The sequence below is a fragment of the Perca fluviatilis genome, chromosome 11 (assembly GCF_010015445.1).
Source record: "Perca fluviatilis chromosome 11, GENO_Pfluv_1.0, whole genome shotgun sequence".
NCBI lineage: Eukaryota > Metazoa > Chordata > Actinopteri > Perciformes > Percidae > Perca > Perca fluviatilis.
In genome coordinates this window covers 8,283,886-8,301,685 of record NC_053122.1, presented here as the reverse complement: position 1 = coordinate 8,301,685, position 17,800 = coordinate 8,283,886, and the positions used below count along the sequence as shown (strand labels likewise).

General features: G+C 40.2%; 1 protein-coding gene across 1 annotated transcript in view; it reads left to right on the top strand.

Moving 5' to 3' along the window:
- The window catches only part of LOC120568719 (potassium voltage-gated channel subfamily B member 2-like), a 28,460-nt gene extending 11,704 nt beyond the window's left edge, over positions 1-16,756 (top strand). The window contains exon 3 of the mRNA XM_039816402.1: positions 10,854-16,756. Coding sequence (XP_039672336.1) covers positions 10,854-12,866 — 2,013 coding nt within the window. The 3' untranslated portion in view covers positions 12,867-16,756. The remainder of the gene's footprint in view (positions 1-10,853) is intronic.
- Positions 16,757-17,800: the final 1,044 nt, after the last annotated feature.

Here is a 17,800-nt window from a genome sequence, read left to right as displayed (position 1 = left end):
GGAGAGACAGTATTATTTCAAATACTTTTCACGATCATTTTTGAAACAACCTGCACCTTATTTTCACATTTTCAGCCATTGTTCTATTGATTGTTATTGCTATTGATTAAGCATCATTACTGAGATCTGGGAACAGAGTGACTCGACTAAACAGCTTTATAACAGAGTGCATCGGTTAGTCAGCAACCACTTACTTTATGTTTATGTTCAAATCAACGGGAATATTAAAGTTATTACTGAGACTGTCTGTCAAAAGAAGCCTACTTTCTGCTTTATGCTATTATTTTGTGCTAGTATTTTTGTATGCACATCTGGGTGATAACCGGTGTGTTTGCTTATATTTCCATCTGCACATAAGCAGTTTATGTAATATGGTTAATTTGGGGGAATGGCGTGACTTTTGCCTTAGTAAACTCTGACGATGTTGTGGTTGGATGAGGCTGCAAATCTGGCATCAGATTAGGTAAAACAAAACATATTTTTTGCATTATTTTTAGGATTGTTGTTCTGTACATTCAGATTTTCAAAGAAATGTTGGCCTATGTTTCTGTTGTACGGTTGTTTAGTTTCCCTCATGTATAGCACTGTGAATCCGTTGTGGCCTTGTAGTACTGTGCATGCAAGGACTGATCCGCAACTACCGTGCAGAGACAGAAAATTAACACTTAATGTGAAGGCAAGTTACCCCACATGGGCTTCTTGGTCAAGTCAAGTTTATTTATATGGCACATTTCATACGACAGGCGTAAACTCAAAATAAAAAGCAAGCAAAAAAAACCAGGCACAAATCATGCCGATAAAAACAAAATGAAATAGTATTACAATAAAAGTAGACTAAGATTAGCAGATAATATCATTATTAAAAAAGGAATAATAATGATTAAAAAAAATACTCATTCAAAGATAAAGTAAATGTACTAGTTAACCACACTTTTTACCTGTTAACCACACACTTTAAACTAGGGATCGACTGATACTGGTTTTTCAAGGCCGATACCGATCTGATTATTAGCAGTTAATGAAAGCGATAACCGATATTTGGAACCGATATGCATATACAGTGAAAATAAAAATCTTTAAATCAAAATTTATATTTTGGAATGTTACAAACTCCAACACAAAACTTTGTTTAAATGCTTTAAGCAATTATTTTATAAATTAGAAACTTTCAGCATAATCCGATCCGTCAGATAGTGTTGTGGGCGAAACCGAAGAAAAGGGACAGACACAGAGCTGTAGTGGAGCCAAAGTCGCACACTTTTTTTAATTAATTAACTTTATTGGTTATCAGTCAAATAAAACGCTGATACAGATCATCTGCAAACTGCCAAAAAACGGCCGATAAAGAAGATACTGTTGGAGCAGACCTTAGTTCATGTGGTAGATAATTTCAGAGAGTAGGACTAAATTACTGAAGGCACCCTAAGCTGATTAAGAATTGATTTCTTGGTATAGTGACTATATATGGTGGTATATTAACTTGATGATCTCAGGGATCTGACACGTGTGTATTCACAGAGCACGGCAGCGACGCAGGAAGGAGCTAAGCCCTTCATGGTTGCATTGGCGTTGAGCTCTCTCTTTGTTGATTCACTAATTAGCAATCATTTCAACACTTGCACGCCTTTTCAAATGCATTGTGAAACCCTGAGTGAAATTCAGGACACCACAAAAGTCAAAAGTGAGTCATTGGTGGTGTGTGTGCAGTGTCTCCATCAGCATTGTCCAGGGAGCAGCAGTAAGGAGCTACTCAGATGTCTTTAGTGCTTTCAGAGTGTAGCAGAATGATGTGTATTCACTAATGTACTACAGCTTTCCAATATTGAATGCTTTCATTCAAATGAGAATGATGTCTCGCTCCAGCAGGAGAGAGGGCGATCCAAAGTGGTTTGCTGTTGACTGTAAATCTTTTGTTGGCAAATGTCTCCATGTCAGACTGTCAGTGGGAAGGAGCGTACCGCAGCTTACACGCTGCCAGACTTTTCTTTTCTTTCTTCACTACTTTATTTGTCTTCAGTTTAGGAGCGACATCGGTGATATTTCCTGCAGCTGACTAATGTTAACATCTACTGGATGGCTGTGCAGAAGCATTATGGTGGATTACAAGAATTTTTTTTTTTTTTTTTAAATCAGAGGAGAGTAGTTACACATGCATCTAACTTCTAACTTTTGTCAGTTCGCCTCGCCTCACGTGACATGGAGTTAATAATAATAATAATAATAATAATAATAATAATAACTTTATTTGATATAGCACCTTTCACAGACAGAGTCACAAAGTGCTTCACATGATTAATTTTTTTACAAAACATAGTAAGTTATACAACTAAAGACTAAAAACAGTCATTAAAAGACAACATTTTACATACAGGAATCAAAAGCAAATTTAAACAAGTGCGTCTTCAGCTGCTTTTTAAAAGCTTCAACAGAGACTGCAGAACGTAAGACAATAGGAAGAGCATTCCACAGGTTTGGGGCCACCGCTTCAAAGGAACGGTCACCTCTAGTCTTTAAATGGGTGCGTGGGACAACCAGTAATCCCTGGTTAGAAGACCTGAGGGGCCTATTCGTAGTTGGGAGGTTTAATTCTGCAGTGGAAGAGAATCCCAACAAAAGAGATCACTCTCTGCCCTGGGCACAAACATTATTCTGCACAAGTCATCAGAGATGTGGACTTGAGACTTGGACTTGAGTCGACTTGAGTCACCGTTTTGACGACTTGAAAAAAATAAATGACTTGAGACTCAAGTTGGACTTTAAAGTTAATGAGACTTGAGACTCTACTTGACTTGAGGCATGATGACTCGCTGACTTGCGTGTATTCATAAGTTTGAATGTTAGCTGTTAAATATAAAATAATATCACTTAATGTTGTCACGTTTCTATCTAAATATCAAGCATGCTATGCAGCTGAAGCGGCGCAAACTGTGAATCATGATTGGACGACTCAAAAAGCTCCCCCATATGTTATACAAACCAGCAGATCATTTTATTAGTTTGGCTACTAATACCTTGTCTTTTCTCTTTATAAAGACCGCATACTAGAGGTAAGAGTGCTTTATCTTGGGTGAAAGAAAAGTGAAAAAAGTGACTTGATTTGGGACCTGACTTGGCTTAACCTAGGACTCGACTTGACTTGACATAACCTGTGTATTGACTTGACCCCAAAAGAACAACTTGAGACTTGCTTGAGATATGGACCAAATGACTTGAGACTTACTTGGGACTTGCCAATTGCCAACCCTGCCAATCTCTCGCTCCATCGTCCCCTCACTCGCAAACGAGTACTTGAACTCCTTCACTTGGCGTAAGGACTCATTCCCTACCCGGAGTAGGCGCTCCATTGGTTTCCTGCTGAGAACCATGGCCATAAACATAAAGCTCCAACTCCGAAAACACATCTCTTAAATTGTAAATGTGGTTTCCTGCAGATAAGGAGGAGGTCACTGAGTCACAGCAGCCGTGTATCATAGATAACCAGTGTGTGCAGGTGCAAGAGGTTTTTTCTGATGACCCTCAGTGTATGTGCACTTGTTCCAACATTACGTTGTGTAATATAAGGTCACTATATGTGTTTGATTCAGGCTGAGGGTCCTGTCAGAGCTGCAGCCAAATATCTGACTCTAATGAGCATCTGATGGAGGTTCTCCTTAAATTAAACCAATCTAACAATGAGCACAATGAACAGTCTCTCTGCTTATTTCGCACATCTTTTCAACATTTTGTATAGCCTATATATTTTTGGTAAAGTAAAAATCTTGATTATTGCTCTGTGAAATATTTTGTCTTTGGAATATTTGTTATTTCACAAAGATCACAAAAAAATGGTCTCTACACAGCAACAAAGAGTCATCAAATTACCTTAAACTAGCGGATCCACAGCAGAGCAGCTTCCATTGTGCTCCAGTGTAGGTGGGCAGTGATCACTCTGCCTAGATGGCTAATAACATAGCATGTCTGGCTAATTTCAGCCCAGAGTGTCACACCGACCAGCCAAACGCTTCTCTTTGGAGTAATTACTATAATTCTGACTCTTCCGTGTCTCTGTCTCCATCTAAGACTGAATACCATTCAGATCCTAATGATACACTGAGTTTGTCTTGTTAACCACTGACTCAGGTCTCTAAATGTTGCATGTAGTTTCCATTTCTCTCTGTAGCAATAAAACCAGTAAAATCAAAAGCACTGAGGACAGCTCACATTTCCTGTCTGAAGTTTCCATCACATAGTTTGAGTCAGAGGGAATATAACGAGCGTAGCTCCTGGTTTTGCCACCTTCGGCTCAAATTTTTCAAAATTTAGTTTCGTATGCTCACCCTCATCACCAAGTTTATATATGAAAGAAATGCGACCGTTTTACAAAATTAAAGGTGCAGTAGTTAAGACTTATAAAACTAACTTTCTGTCATATTTGCTGAAACTGACTCTATGTTCGAATAGAACTACATATTCGAATAGAATAAAAATAAAAAATTCAGCTCCTCTGGCACCACCTACAGCCTGTAGTGTGATTTGCAAAAATCCACCGCACCCTGTTCAGATGCACCAATCAGGGCCAGGGGGTGGTGTCTAACTGTGTGTCAATCACTGCTCATGCACACGCATTAATTCTCCCTTGTGAGAGAAGACTGTTTTGGGTTTAGGCAAAAAGGAGGGAGGGACTGAGAAGTTGTCGATGTTCAATTTTTTTGGCTAAGTCCTGGATCTTCACAATCCTACCTACAGCACCTTTAACGACATGTTTAAAACTGTGACCATTACGTTCTCTGGTTTAGTTATGTGGACGGAAAACGCTCCTGTGGGTCCTATTAGAGGGTATAAACAATCTATATCGTTGTATGGTTTGGAGGACTTGTTGGTAAGGTATTAGTCTCGCGTTGCCAGATCTATCTCCACAGCGCTGTGGAGTAAGGTCAGGCTACACCACGGATACATTCTAGGAGAGTGCTCTGCAAAAAAGTCTCGGGAAGGATCTTGTTTTTGGTGGAACATTTGCAACCCGCAAAAGAAAACGCCACATACTGTACAATATTAAATTACGTTAACTGTTCACACAATATAGTAACGTGAGCTATTTAAATTATCTGGATACATGGTTAAACCTCATTAGCTCTTACCAGTGTATCTTCGTGTATACTTCGTCCACAGCAATCCCCACCAATCGGTCCCAAAACGTCCCAGTTAGTAAATTCCCTAAACATATTCTTTGTAAATCTTTGAAATCATTTCCCACGTAAGAACCAAGCAGGCCTGCCTTGTTGCACGATCCAAATGTTTTTTCAACACCTTGCCATAGCTAGCTCGAAGTTTGTTCCATAGAGAAGGGATTTTGAGAACGCAGAAACCTGTGCCTCAAAACATCTGCTGCATCCAGTGAGCAGAACAGGAGACCTGACTGATGCTACCAGCGTTTTAACATTGCATTGAATTGCATTGAATTGAATATATATAAACAATCTGCTCCACGTGTTAATCACAGTGAATACAGAAAAACATCATTTAGTCAATATGAGCACAACTTCAGTGTAACAACGGATGAAAACAGTATGACTGGTGAGAGCAGCAGCTTTGTAGATGACCTGGGTCGCAGAAACAGCAGCTGTCCAACAGATCCTGTCCCTGTTGTTCCAGAAATACCTCCACCTATCGATCAGGGCATGGGTTTCTACCCAGACACTCCCTTCATCCATTCTTTCATTTTATCTTGTGTTTTTTTTTTTCCCTGTCCATTTCTCGAATTTCCTACTTCCCCCTGTTCATGTTGACCCTGGCTGGGACACCCACCCCCACCCCACGCTTCATTGATTCATAGCAGTCTGTTGTTCAGGGGTAGATGCTCTATGTCTACAACTTTGCTGTTGATATTTATGGTGTCCCCAGAGGATGAATTGTAATTTTGAGAGAGAGAGAGAGAGAGAGAGAGAGAGAGAGAGAGAGAGAGAGAGAGAGAGAGACTAATAACAATCATAGCAATGGGCCATTATGGGAAGTTATGAACATATACATGGATAACGAGACATAGAGATACAGACACTGTGTAGAAAATGTGTATAAGATCCCATGTAAAATATATATGTGTTGCTGAAGGTACAAATGGTTTGGGTGAGTGCACATTTATGCTTCTAGTATATATATATAGATAAATATACACACCACACCACCCAGTGTGACACAAAAGACATCCAGTGCCTCAAACAAAATAGGCAAAACTAAATAATTCAATCCGATAGTATCATCCTGTCTTTTAAAATGGTGAAGACTGTTATAATCAAGAGTTTCCTTTTCATAATTAGCCCACTTTATTTCTCATAAAAAACATATTTTTTTCTTTTAGGGGCAGAAAACCATTAGGATTCATCGTCTGGGGACCATAAATATATATTGCACATATTACCTGGGTATCCAGTCATTCAATTGAGTCTGTCAAGGATCGGCATTTAGGGGGGAAAGGTCACCAAAGTGATTAAGAAGCCCACATTAGATTTTGATCATAATCACAGAAAAGAGTGAGACGAAGGCACAGAGCGGCATTAACATTGACTTTCCCCAACGTTTATCTCCATTAGACAAACTGTTTCACTAGGACTAAATGTGTTTCAGCTGAGTCCAGTTCATTTAACTCAAGTTGTTACTGAGCAGTCGAATCTTAAATGTGGAGCCTCCATTAATTCTTCCTCCACTGCACAGCTCCTAAAGCAGCTTGTGTGTTCCTGGTACTGTTTTAAATCTGCCCTGGGTGCCAAGGTCACAGCATTTGGCAGCCATTAAGCCATTAAGACGCTGCAGGGTGGACACACTTTGTCCACCCTGCGTTACACCTGCCCTCCACTTCCCTTTGTCCTGTCTCTCTGCGACTTTCTATCTGTCTTCTCTCACTCGTTTTTTTCTCCCTGTTTCTCTGATTGCCTCTTCTTGCTTGCGTTGCAGTGTTGTCTAAGAAGTCAGTTTGTTTGTCAGAAACCAAGTCCCGCGGTAAATGAGGATTATGAAGCAGCAGAAATACTGCACACTGTGTAATGCTGTAATGCGCTGTGTCCTTTGACACGTCTCCGATAGGCCAGACGGTCCATCATCCGGAAATGGCTGAGACAATCTTTCCATCATGCAATTTCACAGGAACTGGCACTCTCTATTGCGTCTTAGGGACAGTTGTCATAGCAGAATGGAAAAAAAGTGCATATATAAATATTAGTAAATGTACTCCCTTTCTTACCTGATCATTAGGTTTACCTGCACATCAGTCACACACAGTATTTGCTGTCACTGCTGCTCAATGCATCCCAGCAGCATCTAAACAAATAACTTGACTTTGAATATGAAACAAGGACAGATGAGTAAGTGGAGAACCAAAAGGGACAATATACATTTCTTCAAATGACTGGATCTTGGGTGGATAAATGGATCATCTAGAGACATAATAAAGAAGTACAATAATCAATCGGTACATACAGTATAATTATCTTTTAAATGTTTCACTTAGTAATGTTTATTTATTGATCATAATTAAACACTGAGAAAGTCTTCCATTATACTCAAAACTTCATACACTCAATGGTTACATAATATGTAATCAAACTTTTTTCTGTCCAAGGTTCGGAATTATAAACTAAAAATATACCTATTCAGTTAATGGTGATATCACATTATTTCACTTTTTTTTCTTTTTTTTTTTTTTACAAAGTTTTTGTTGTTAAGGGGATAGTATGATACATTATATTTGAATTGAAAATGCATGTATTTGCTTTCCATCCACTCTGAAGCGGGCCAGTCCAAAATACGGAGGGTGCTTAATGCATGGAAAACGTCAGCTGACTCACACAGATACAAATAGTTTCTAGACAGCAGAAAATACATAGATGGTATTATATATTATAATTATTCTTGTTAATATTAATCAACTACAATTGTAAGAACTGGTTACTTGGGAGATTGAAATTTGACATAAAATATGAGACAGCCCATACTTACTTACTTAGTACATCTAAAGGTAATTGTCTTTTATCAGCTGGTGCTATATCAAATAAATGTATTATTATATTAAATCCAAACATGTCATCTTGGCAGGAAAAAAACGCCTTATATAAGGTTGATGCTCATTTTATTGCCTGAACTTGTTTCCACCTAGTTCAGGCTACATTTGTAACAACATTTGTAAGACATTTTGCTAAAATCAGGGAGCCTATGTTTGAATTTCTTGATACAATCCCTCTCAGTTGTAATCAACTCACCAGGTTTTCATAATGACTTACCATCGCCAATTATGTATCAGCACACAGTGAGCACGAGGCACCCCAGTCTGTTCAAAACAGCATCTCTCACTGCTTCCTGTCCAGCATTATGAGTCTGTTTTGACATTTTCATTTTTTTCTGACCTTTTCGTATCATTTCATTTTGGTATCAAGCTTTTCGTAGGGGTTTACAACTATTGATTGACTCTTCCGGTTGGGGGAGGAAAGAGTGAGTAAACACTTCTAACCTCTCTCTATCCTTTCTATAGATAGCAACACAATCCTATTACAATTATCCTGAAATGTCCTAGCAAGAGCTGCAGAAAGAAGACTCAGATCGCACATGCTTCGGCTATGGCACTTGGCTAGGACATGCAGGGTTTTTTTTAGGGAGTGGTGCTGAATCCCCTTAGTCAATTTTCTATGTGAGCCGTCCTGTGAGAACTAGGACTTCTGTTGCTTTAAATGAGCCAGGAGCAGGAATAAATAGGGACAAAAATGTTCATAAATCACCTGTGAAATTGAATATTTAGGGGCAAAAACTATAACTCACTCTGTCCACATTTTACTCAGCAATTTGTAAAATATTCATGCTTGAATCTCTGCTGGCCCTGCAGGTGACCAATTCCTTCCAGTGCATTGCGGGAAAAAATTGACTAATCTGTTAAAAGAGTCTGGTTCAGCAGTTATCACACAAGAAACAGCAAGAGATGGGGATATCGACCTCACAGAAAGCAGAAGTTCAAAAAAAGTCAAACTGACGAGCAGTGGTAGATTGTATTTTAAAGAGATATTCCAGGGATTTAGTATTGTACTTTCATTAAGTCAGGTGGGGGGGGGGGGGCTCAGAAGAGACAGATTAAAAAAACTGATGCAACAGAGGCCAAAAGACAAGATTTTCAATCAAATTCCAAAAATGCTGGTTCGGTTCCCAACTTCCTGGTTCCCATCTTACTTCCTTTCTTCCTTCCACTTCCTTTTGTCTTTGTAACTGACTCAATGTCATTGTAAATGAGGGCGACCCCTCAATGGTCTCTCGAGTATAAATAAAGGTTGAATGGATGAATGAATGAATAATGCAACTTCATAGAATCTTTCATTAGACCCTTCCTGCCTGGTAAATGCCTACATCTTTCAATCTCTACACACCTCCAGTTTGTAAGCTTGTATATTTTCAGCCTTCAAGCCCAGGGTGAGATAATCAGAGTTATTTTCTCACACTTGGCAAAGCTCCATTAGAGAAATAGAAAACATATCGTATCCTTACCTTACCTTACTCTTAGAAAAAAAACTTAGGAGTACTGACACAGGCCTTATTTTTTAGAAGTTTGTCCTAGCTTGGCCAATTAAGAGCTATGAGGTTTGCAGCCAACGTGCTCTTCATTAGATTCCATTTTTGTCATATTTGTTCTAATTTGCAATCAGAGGTCACTAGCAGAAGACGGTTTGGGGTGACTGTCACTATGCATAATATGATGCAGCGTTCATTAATTCCATTTATTTATTAATTGAGCTGATCAATGTGATATGAGAGCAGCCATAAAGGTTGAGGTTGGCCAGTATCCCTCAGTGAAAATGTAGCCTAAATTGCAGTGAATCGGCCCCTGCACATCTCCATTAGTATCATTGAGATTGACAGGGGCACTGAGTTCAGTAAGCTCTGCGTGCAGTGACTGATACACACTAACAAAACCAAATTACATTTACCTGTAATAAAACTAGGCTGAAACGTTTTCTTTTTCAAATTATTATCAACCAACTTTGTCACAAAAACCCTTGTAAAAGCTTACATCTGGTTTTAGAAAAACTTAGTCTAAAAGACTTTTTGGTTCACCTAATTATAATGATCAACTAGTAGACCAGAGGCACATCCTGGCAAAATGTATGGAAATTCGCTGATTGGGCTACTAGGTGTCACACAAATCAACCACTGGTTGAGGGGCTATAGTTATGCACAGCAGGTGTGAGTTAAATGCTAATGTCAGCAAGCTAATATGCTCACTATAACAATAGTAACATGCTGATGACTATGCAGATAACTACAAAACATGTGCACCTAGCATATTAGCATGCTAATAATCGCTAATTAGCACTGTACACAGAGTACAGCTAAAGGCTGATGAGAATGATATTAGTTTTGTAATTTTTTGGTCATAAACCAAAGTATAGGCACTAGATGAAGACTTATGGGAAACCAAGGTCCTTTCATTTCATCCTGTGGGGAACTGGAGCGTGTGAATCAAAATTGTATAGCAGCTGATTCAATTGTGCTGACGTTTTACTTTGAACCAAAAGTGATGAAAAGTCAGGGGATCCCCAAAATCATAAGTGCGTATCCTCTAGGGAACCTGACAAACAATTTAACAGTTGTGGAGACATTTCAATCCAAACCAAAGTGGTGGACAGGCCGGCCAACATTGCCGTCCCTAGAGCTATGCATCTAGGGGGGCTAAAAACAATTATAGAACTTTTTGCATAGCACAGGCCTATTGGCACATTGGAACTGACCAAGGATCATAAGTTCTGCATATTTTTATGTGTCTAAGTACAGATTTAGAGATATGTATGAAACTAAAAATATGTTTAGCTAATACAGTAACCCACAATCTTGTTTTTGTCTTGCAGTTTCTGGCTATGATCTCCATCCTATTCATCATCATTTCCACCATCTCGTTGTCCCTAAACACCCTGCCGGAGCTCCAGGTGGTAGATGAATTTGGCCAGTTCAATGATAACCCCAGCCTAGCCCATGTGGAAGCTGTTTGCATTGCCTGGTTCACCATGGAGTATGTGCTGCGCCTGCTCTCAGCACCCAACAAATGGGATTTCATCAAAGCACCCCTGAACATTATTGATTTGCTGGCTATCCTGCCTTACTTTGTGACCCTCTGCCTAACTGAGTCTAACAAGAGCGTTCTGCAGTTCCAGAACGTGCGCCGTGTGGTCCAGATCTTCCGAATTATGAGGATCCTGAGGATCCTGAAGCTAGCCAGGCACTCGACAGGACTCCAGTCATTGGGCTTCACTTTGCGAAGGAGCTATAATGAGTTGGGTCTACTGATCCTCTTTTTAGCCATGGGCATTATGATCTTCTCCAGCTTGGTGTTTTTTGCTGAGAAGGACGAGGACGCCACCAAATTCACCAGTATCCCTGCCTCCTTCTGGTGGGCTACCATTACTATGACCACTGTTGGTTATGGAGACATCTACCCACAAACCCTGCTGGGCAAGATTGTAGGAGGGCTCTGCTGCATAGCAGGTGTGTTGGTCATTGCCCTTCCCATACCAATCATTGTCAACAACTTCTCTGAGTTCTACCGAGAGCAGAAGAGGCAGGAGAAGGCCGTCAAGAGGAGGGAAGCTCTTGAGAGAGCAAAACGGAGCGGAAGCATTATTTCTATTAACCTAAAGGATGCTTTTGCACGCAATATGGAACTTACAGATGTGTTGGTGGAAAAAAAAGAGGACAGTAAGTGTCCTGTGGACAATCGGCCATCACCTAGCCGCTGGAGCTACCACAATAACTACTCCAATGCAGAGGTGGGTAGCCCAGGCAAGTCCCATTACAGGGAAGTGGCTCAGCGGGGGTCCCCTGAACGAGTCAAGACTTCATCTGATAAAACTTCCCCTCAAAACCTAAGCGCAAAGCGACTGGAAGACACTTACAATAAGACTGCAACCATCCAGGAGCAGCAGGAGAACATTACAAAGGAGCAGATGGAGATGAAAAGTTTATCTTCAACTCAAACCCGACAAACTTCGTCTGAAGTAAACATTTCCAGGAAATTCTCTGATGTCGCTGAGGAGTTTTCAGTGGAAAGAGGAGAAAGAAGCTCTCTGCTCCCAAGTGCTGAAGGGAGTCAAGCTGGAACTAGAAACCAGCGCATCCCCCCTCCCTTGGATCTAAGTCAGATCAGTACCATGGAAGTGAGCAAGGGCCCAGACAGCCTCCAGCCAATGACCATCATTAAAGAGGGTTTGTATGAGTTTGTGTCTAGCCCCAAAGCAAGCGGGACTAGAGATATGGGTTTGGTGCCCCAGAGCAAGGAAAGTGTTGGGGTGACTTATGACAGCAACTGCAGTTCCTTGCAAGATTACAGCAGCCCTATAAAGCCAAGAGCCCACAAGGTTGACTTCATTGGATCCAAAGATGACGTGCTAATGGTGGTGATGACACCTGTAGCAAAACAAGCCTCCGCTGGCTCAGCCAAGCTTGCTCAACTGCTTTCCGACGACATGGTTTCCAGGTTCTCCCCCTCTTCTACCTCCGTAACCCAGGAAGCTAAGTCTCCGCTGGCGATCCTGCAATCTCCGTGTCTGGCCCAGCAATCTGTCAGTCCAAGCAACCCCCAGGGGGGAGGTGAGGGCTCAGTAGCCAGGAGATTAGAAGGTGAAGGACAGCTCACAAGCTTAAGCCACCAGGGGACGAATCACATGGAAAGGTCTGCTGTCGGCTCAGGCAACAATGCTAGCCCACTGTCCAAAGCCAGCCCCCTCAACTGCACCCAGGAGTTGGCATTTATGGAAGGAGGGGAAGAAGGAGAAGGAAGAGAGGGAGCAGAACAGAGTGGGGAGAAACGAGAAAATCACATTGTTCTAGACAGAAGCGCGACACCACCCTGTGAAACGAGCATGTGAGCCCAAAGAGTAGAGAAAAGTTCACAAACAGGGACGCCAAATGGATGGGTTGAGTAAAAGGTGGACGGGATGGATGACAGCAACTACCCAGAATAAACCGGAACAACTAGTACCCGGTGTGGGCTCTGCACCTGTTGACAAAGACAATGCAGAAACACACCAAAGTGTTAACAAAACTATCATTACAGTTGTTGTAGTTTTTCTGGAGCGACCTGTCAGATCCCACTATAGACTTTTGGACTCTCATCTGATTTTTGACAAGTCCTGAAACAGACACCTCTGCAGTGTTTGTCACATGGCTTTATTACATCGAGGGAAGTCAGAAGCACATGCACACACATGTCTGGATACTATCTGAAAGACACTGTCTCACGCCAGTGTTATTGACTATTATTTGTAGACCAGACTGATATGCTGCAGAGCAAAACAGTGACAACTGATAAATCTCTAGGGCTCAGATGTGAGCATAAACAAAGCCTTGTGTGAATGAGAATATTTACGAATAAGAGAGAGAGAGAGAGAGAGAGATAGAGAGAGAGGGAGGGAGTTTAATTTACAGTCTCCTATTGCTTGCTATTTAGGCCTATTTCTTATGATGGACTAATAATAATAACACCAATAAAACCAATAAAATACAGAAGGTGGAAGGAAGTAATACTTTTTACAATTGTCTAAGCAAATTTCATCTCGTACAAGACTTGAGTCTTTATTGTGTACCATGGGTCTTGCTTACTCATCATTCTCTCAGTCTAGGTATTTCAATATTGTAATTGTACCCAGATCAAACACAAGCACATGACACTCTTAGGACTTGTATCACTTCATTGGACACAAATAGCATCTGCTGTATCCCAAACACTGATATGTGTTCAGTTATTTATTTTTTATTTTTTTTGTCTCTCCTTTTTCTATAATACCTGAAACGGCTAAATGGTCTTAAAGGTGAAAAGGGAATAGAATAGGGATGCAAAGTCTATCGTATTTATAGAACACTATTTGCACACACTTCTAGAATAAAAAATTCTGAAAAATAAATAAATAAATAATGAAAAACGCTTAGGAAACAGAACTATATACTCATAAAGAGACGGGTGAAATGGGCAGATATATAAGGACATAAAGGAAAGTGCACAAGAGTGGACAAATTCACTGATCGCTCATGTGTGGGGCATCTCAAACGGGGCTCTCCTCCTTCAGTGTCATGCATTTCTATGTGTCATAACAGGCCGATGTACATTAGGAACCTCCACATATGGCTGAGAAGTGTGACTTTTCCCATCCTTTATCAAAACATTGACCGGCCACTTGTTTAATGGTGTATTCAGGCAGTTGACGAAGAGCACCCAAACCCACAATCTGTTTTAGTCTCTGTGAGACTACTGTTTTATTAAAGGATAATTCCAGTTTACTACAACTTTGGTCTTGTTTTGTAGTTTTGATCTTCGTTTCTATCAGTAATAATAACACTGTGCTCACCAATTTAATAGATGAGATCTAGCAACACGGTCACATCGATAAAAAGAAGACCAATGGGTCAAGAAACATGAGCAGTCCAACTATCAGATAGGTTGAAAACAAACATGTTAGTCAAACTTTGGAAGAGAAAACAAAGACGAACATCCATCACAGTTTACAGACCCACCACTATACTTAGGCCCTCAGTATGCTTCAAACAAAGTACTTGTCTGATTTGAATGGGCATCCAGCCATTTTTGTAACTTTTCCAAACCGCCGACCTGATATTGGCCATATTGGCCATATTGGCCCCAGGTTTCGGTATTTAACCCTAGCCTTTAATGCAGCTGTGTACACAATTAAGTGGTTAAGATATTTTGGATAAACTGTTGGGTTTGTTTCTGTCTGATCATCCGTCTGATGAATGTTGCAATGTTCTCAGACCTCAGCGATTAACTTGGGGAGTATGTTATCATAACCTATAGGAAAGATGGACAAAACTACCGAAATAAGACCAAGTAGTAATAAACAAATACACTATTATTTGAGGGAGGAGGTGCAGATACACCCCACTGAAGGAGGTGGTACCTGAATTCATGTGACTATACGCACACCGTTTGTACTGCTTTTCCCAGCACATATTCATTCATGACTGGGGGGAGATAAAGAGAAAGAATGTGTCTGTGTGGCTTGTTTTGCATGGCTGCTGATTGTATTGTAAAGGCAGTATAAGAGTGCCCTCTAGAGGCATTCTTAAGGCACTTGAATGAAAGAACTTGTTGCCTCTTTAGCACACTGTGTAATCTTATTTAATGGATATATTTTTATTAGATCAGCTGATTTGAATGCATGCTGACACGTTTAAGCGCACATTTAATTGTGCGCACAATGGATTACTCACACACAGTGCAGTGGGTGAGTGTGTAGTGCTCCCAATGTATATTTACTCTTTGTAGATGAAGATGTCATATTTTTGTTTGCAGTTGAAACTAATTCATTACATTTTCTTAAGAGGAACTTGGAACTGTTGTTGGAGTGTTGTTGTTAACATCTCAGTATATTTAAAAATGGGTGCCTTTTCATAAATAGATAATTTATGAGAAGGTGAAAAAAAACCTGTACAATAAGGCCAGATTTGGTCTTTTTTTTTGTTTTTATTTTCTCTCATTTATCTCTGTTTAGTGGATATGTTGATATGCAAATCCTCAGGTTCTCATGGTTTGCATACCTTTACAGCTATGTGTTCTCTAATCAACTCCAGTCAGTTTTCTAGTTTTCATGCAATATAGCTTACGGTTCTAACCTCACTGTGCCACAATGTCATTTTTTTTCAGAAAATGAAACTTTTTGTGGAAAGCAGTGGCTTCAGTTGTGTTCAGTAGTGACTTAAGCTTGGATCGATTTTGGTGCAGCAGTACCGTATACTGTATATTTTCAATTGCAGCACTGTACTAAATGGGCAGTGACATTTAATAGGTGTTGATTAACCACGACAAAGACGGTTGCCACCCAAGCATGTGGAAAATGATCACAGTAAGGACATGTGACAGCCACATCATGTTCTGTACAGTAGCTTTAGAGATGCAGTGTGAGATAAAAATATGACTCCCTTTTTTATAGATCTTGTAAGTGGAAGTGTTGGGGAGTGCTAATTTCTAATTGTATTCACACAATTAGCCTTGCCAGTCAGGGCTGTTGATTCGAGTGCTTTACTGAGCACAGCGTGATCTCACGGGAAATCCCTTTCTTATGATAACGGAGAATATTTTGACATTGTGAAGCACAATGCACAATGCTTGAGAAATGTTACCGTACGGCTCATTGTCCATACACAAAACCATTGAAAATAACCAGAAAATAAGCTTTAAAAATGATTCCACATGGTCATGTCATACTTCCTACCACAGGGTAGCCCAGGCGTGCTCTGCTCAGATGAGAGTGATTTAGAGGTAGAGTACATGCCTGTTTCACCTCTGTCCTTCGTGGAAGGAATGCTCTACTCCAGAGCACGACATGAACAGATGTGGCTCTGTGGTACAGATAGTGTTGGTTTGTCACTGCTGCAGACCAGGGACCATGTGAACACTGCTTTGGCTCACCTATGGACAACCTCATCTCATCACACTCACCTGAAAATGTTCACAAATCTCCATTTGTATTTGTCGTTGTAATCGTTTGGGGTTTTGTACAGTTAGATACACAGAAGAGACTCCAAATGACCTGCTTCTTCATCTCTCCTGCCTGCTCAACCTTCTTTTGTGGTTTCTTTAATGTTCCACTCTTCCATCCTCATCTACTTTGTTTGTTTAACAGTAGCCTCTTTTGATGATTACTCAGTTTTATTATTTGTAAGTCAACATAATGATAGTGAAACGATAGGGACTTTTGATTCAGTTACCAATATGCAAGACAAATAAATGTGTTCATGAGACCTACGTTTTGGTGTTTTGTGTTATGTGTATGCACAGACATTAGTAAAGTATGCCACTTTATTCTTCATACTTTATACTCCACTACCAGGGGCGTAGCCGTAATTTCCGAAGTGAGGGGGACAGATTGTTCAGGAGGATTCTTATTGAAAAAATCAACTACCATTTGTCTCATCAAATTGCAGATTCAAAGTATTTCATTTGTGATTGATGGAAAAGCCAACATTTGGGAGTAGTAGGGCATGCCCCCCTGAGAATTTTTTCCCCGTAATAGCCCAAATTTGGTGGCCTCTGGTACATTCTAATGCCAATTTTCCATCATATACACTGATCTAAATGATTGCATTCAATGAGCTTTTCTCCTTGTGTGTATATATATATATATATATTTTATTTTTTTAATTTTATTATTTTTTTTATTATTTTTTTTAAATATATATTGTTTTATTATTTCCTATATCTATGAGTCTATCAGTCAACTGACATAACCTGAGTAACATGCACAGTCACCAACTTATGATGCGTTCAAATCAACTCAGAATTGTTATAAGTGTGGGGGACAGAGGGCGCCGACATGGAAAGTGTGCGGGACATGTCCCCCCCACGTACCTCGTGTCCGCTTCACCCTTGTGCATTACATTTATCTGACAGCTATAGTTGCTAGTTACTTTTATTTTACAAAGACTACCTATGATGAGTTAATAAGTTGATACATTGTTAAAGACTAAACTACTACTACAACAGTATATAAAAGAGTTAATGTTAGGGGGGGGGTCTCTATAGTCTATATCCACTTCCGGGATTGCTCAAGTGCTGCCGGTAATTCCACCCGGATGTCCGTTGCCTTCCGCTTTCTTTGTGTTAGAATTTTAACCTCCGGTGGATTTGTGAGGACTATGGTTACCTGCTCCTCAGATCTCTGCAGGGTAAATCCAGACAGCTAGCTAGACTATCTGTCCAATCTGCACGACTAAAACAACTTTTGAACGTACACGTTCCACCAAAACAAGTTCCTTCCCGAGGCTATTTTGCAGCAGCACCGTGACTGTC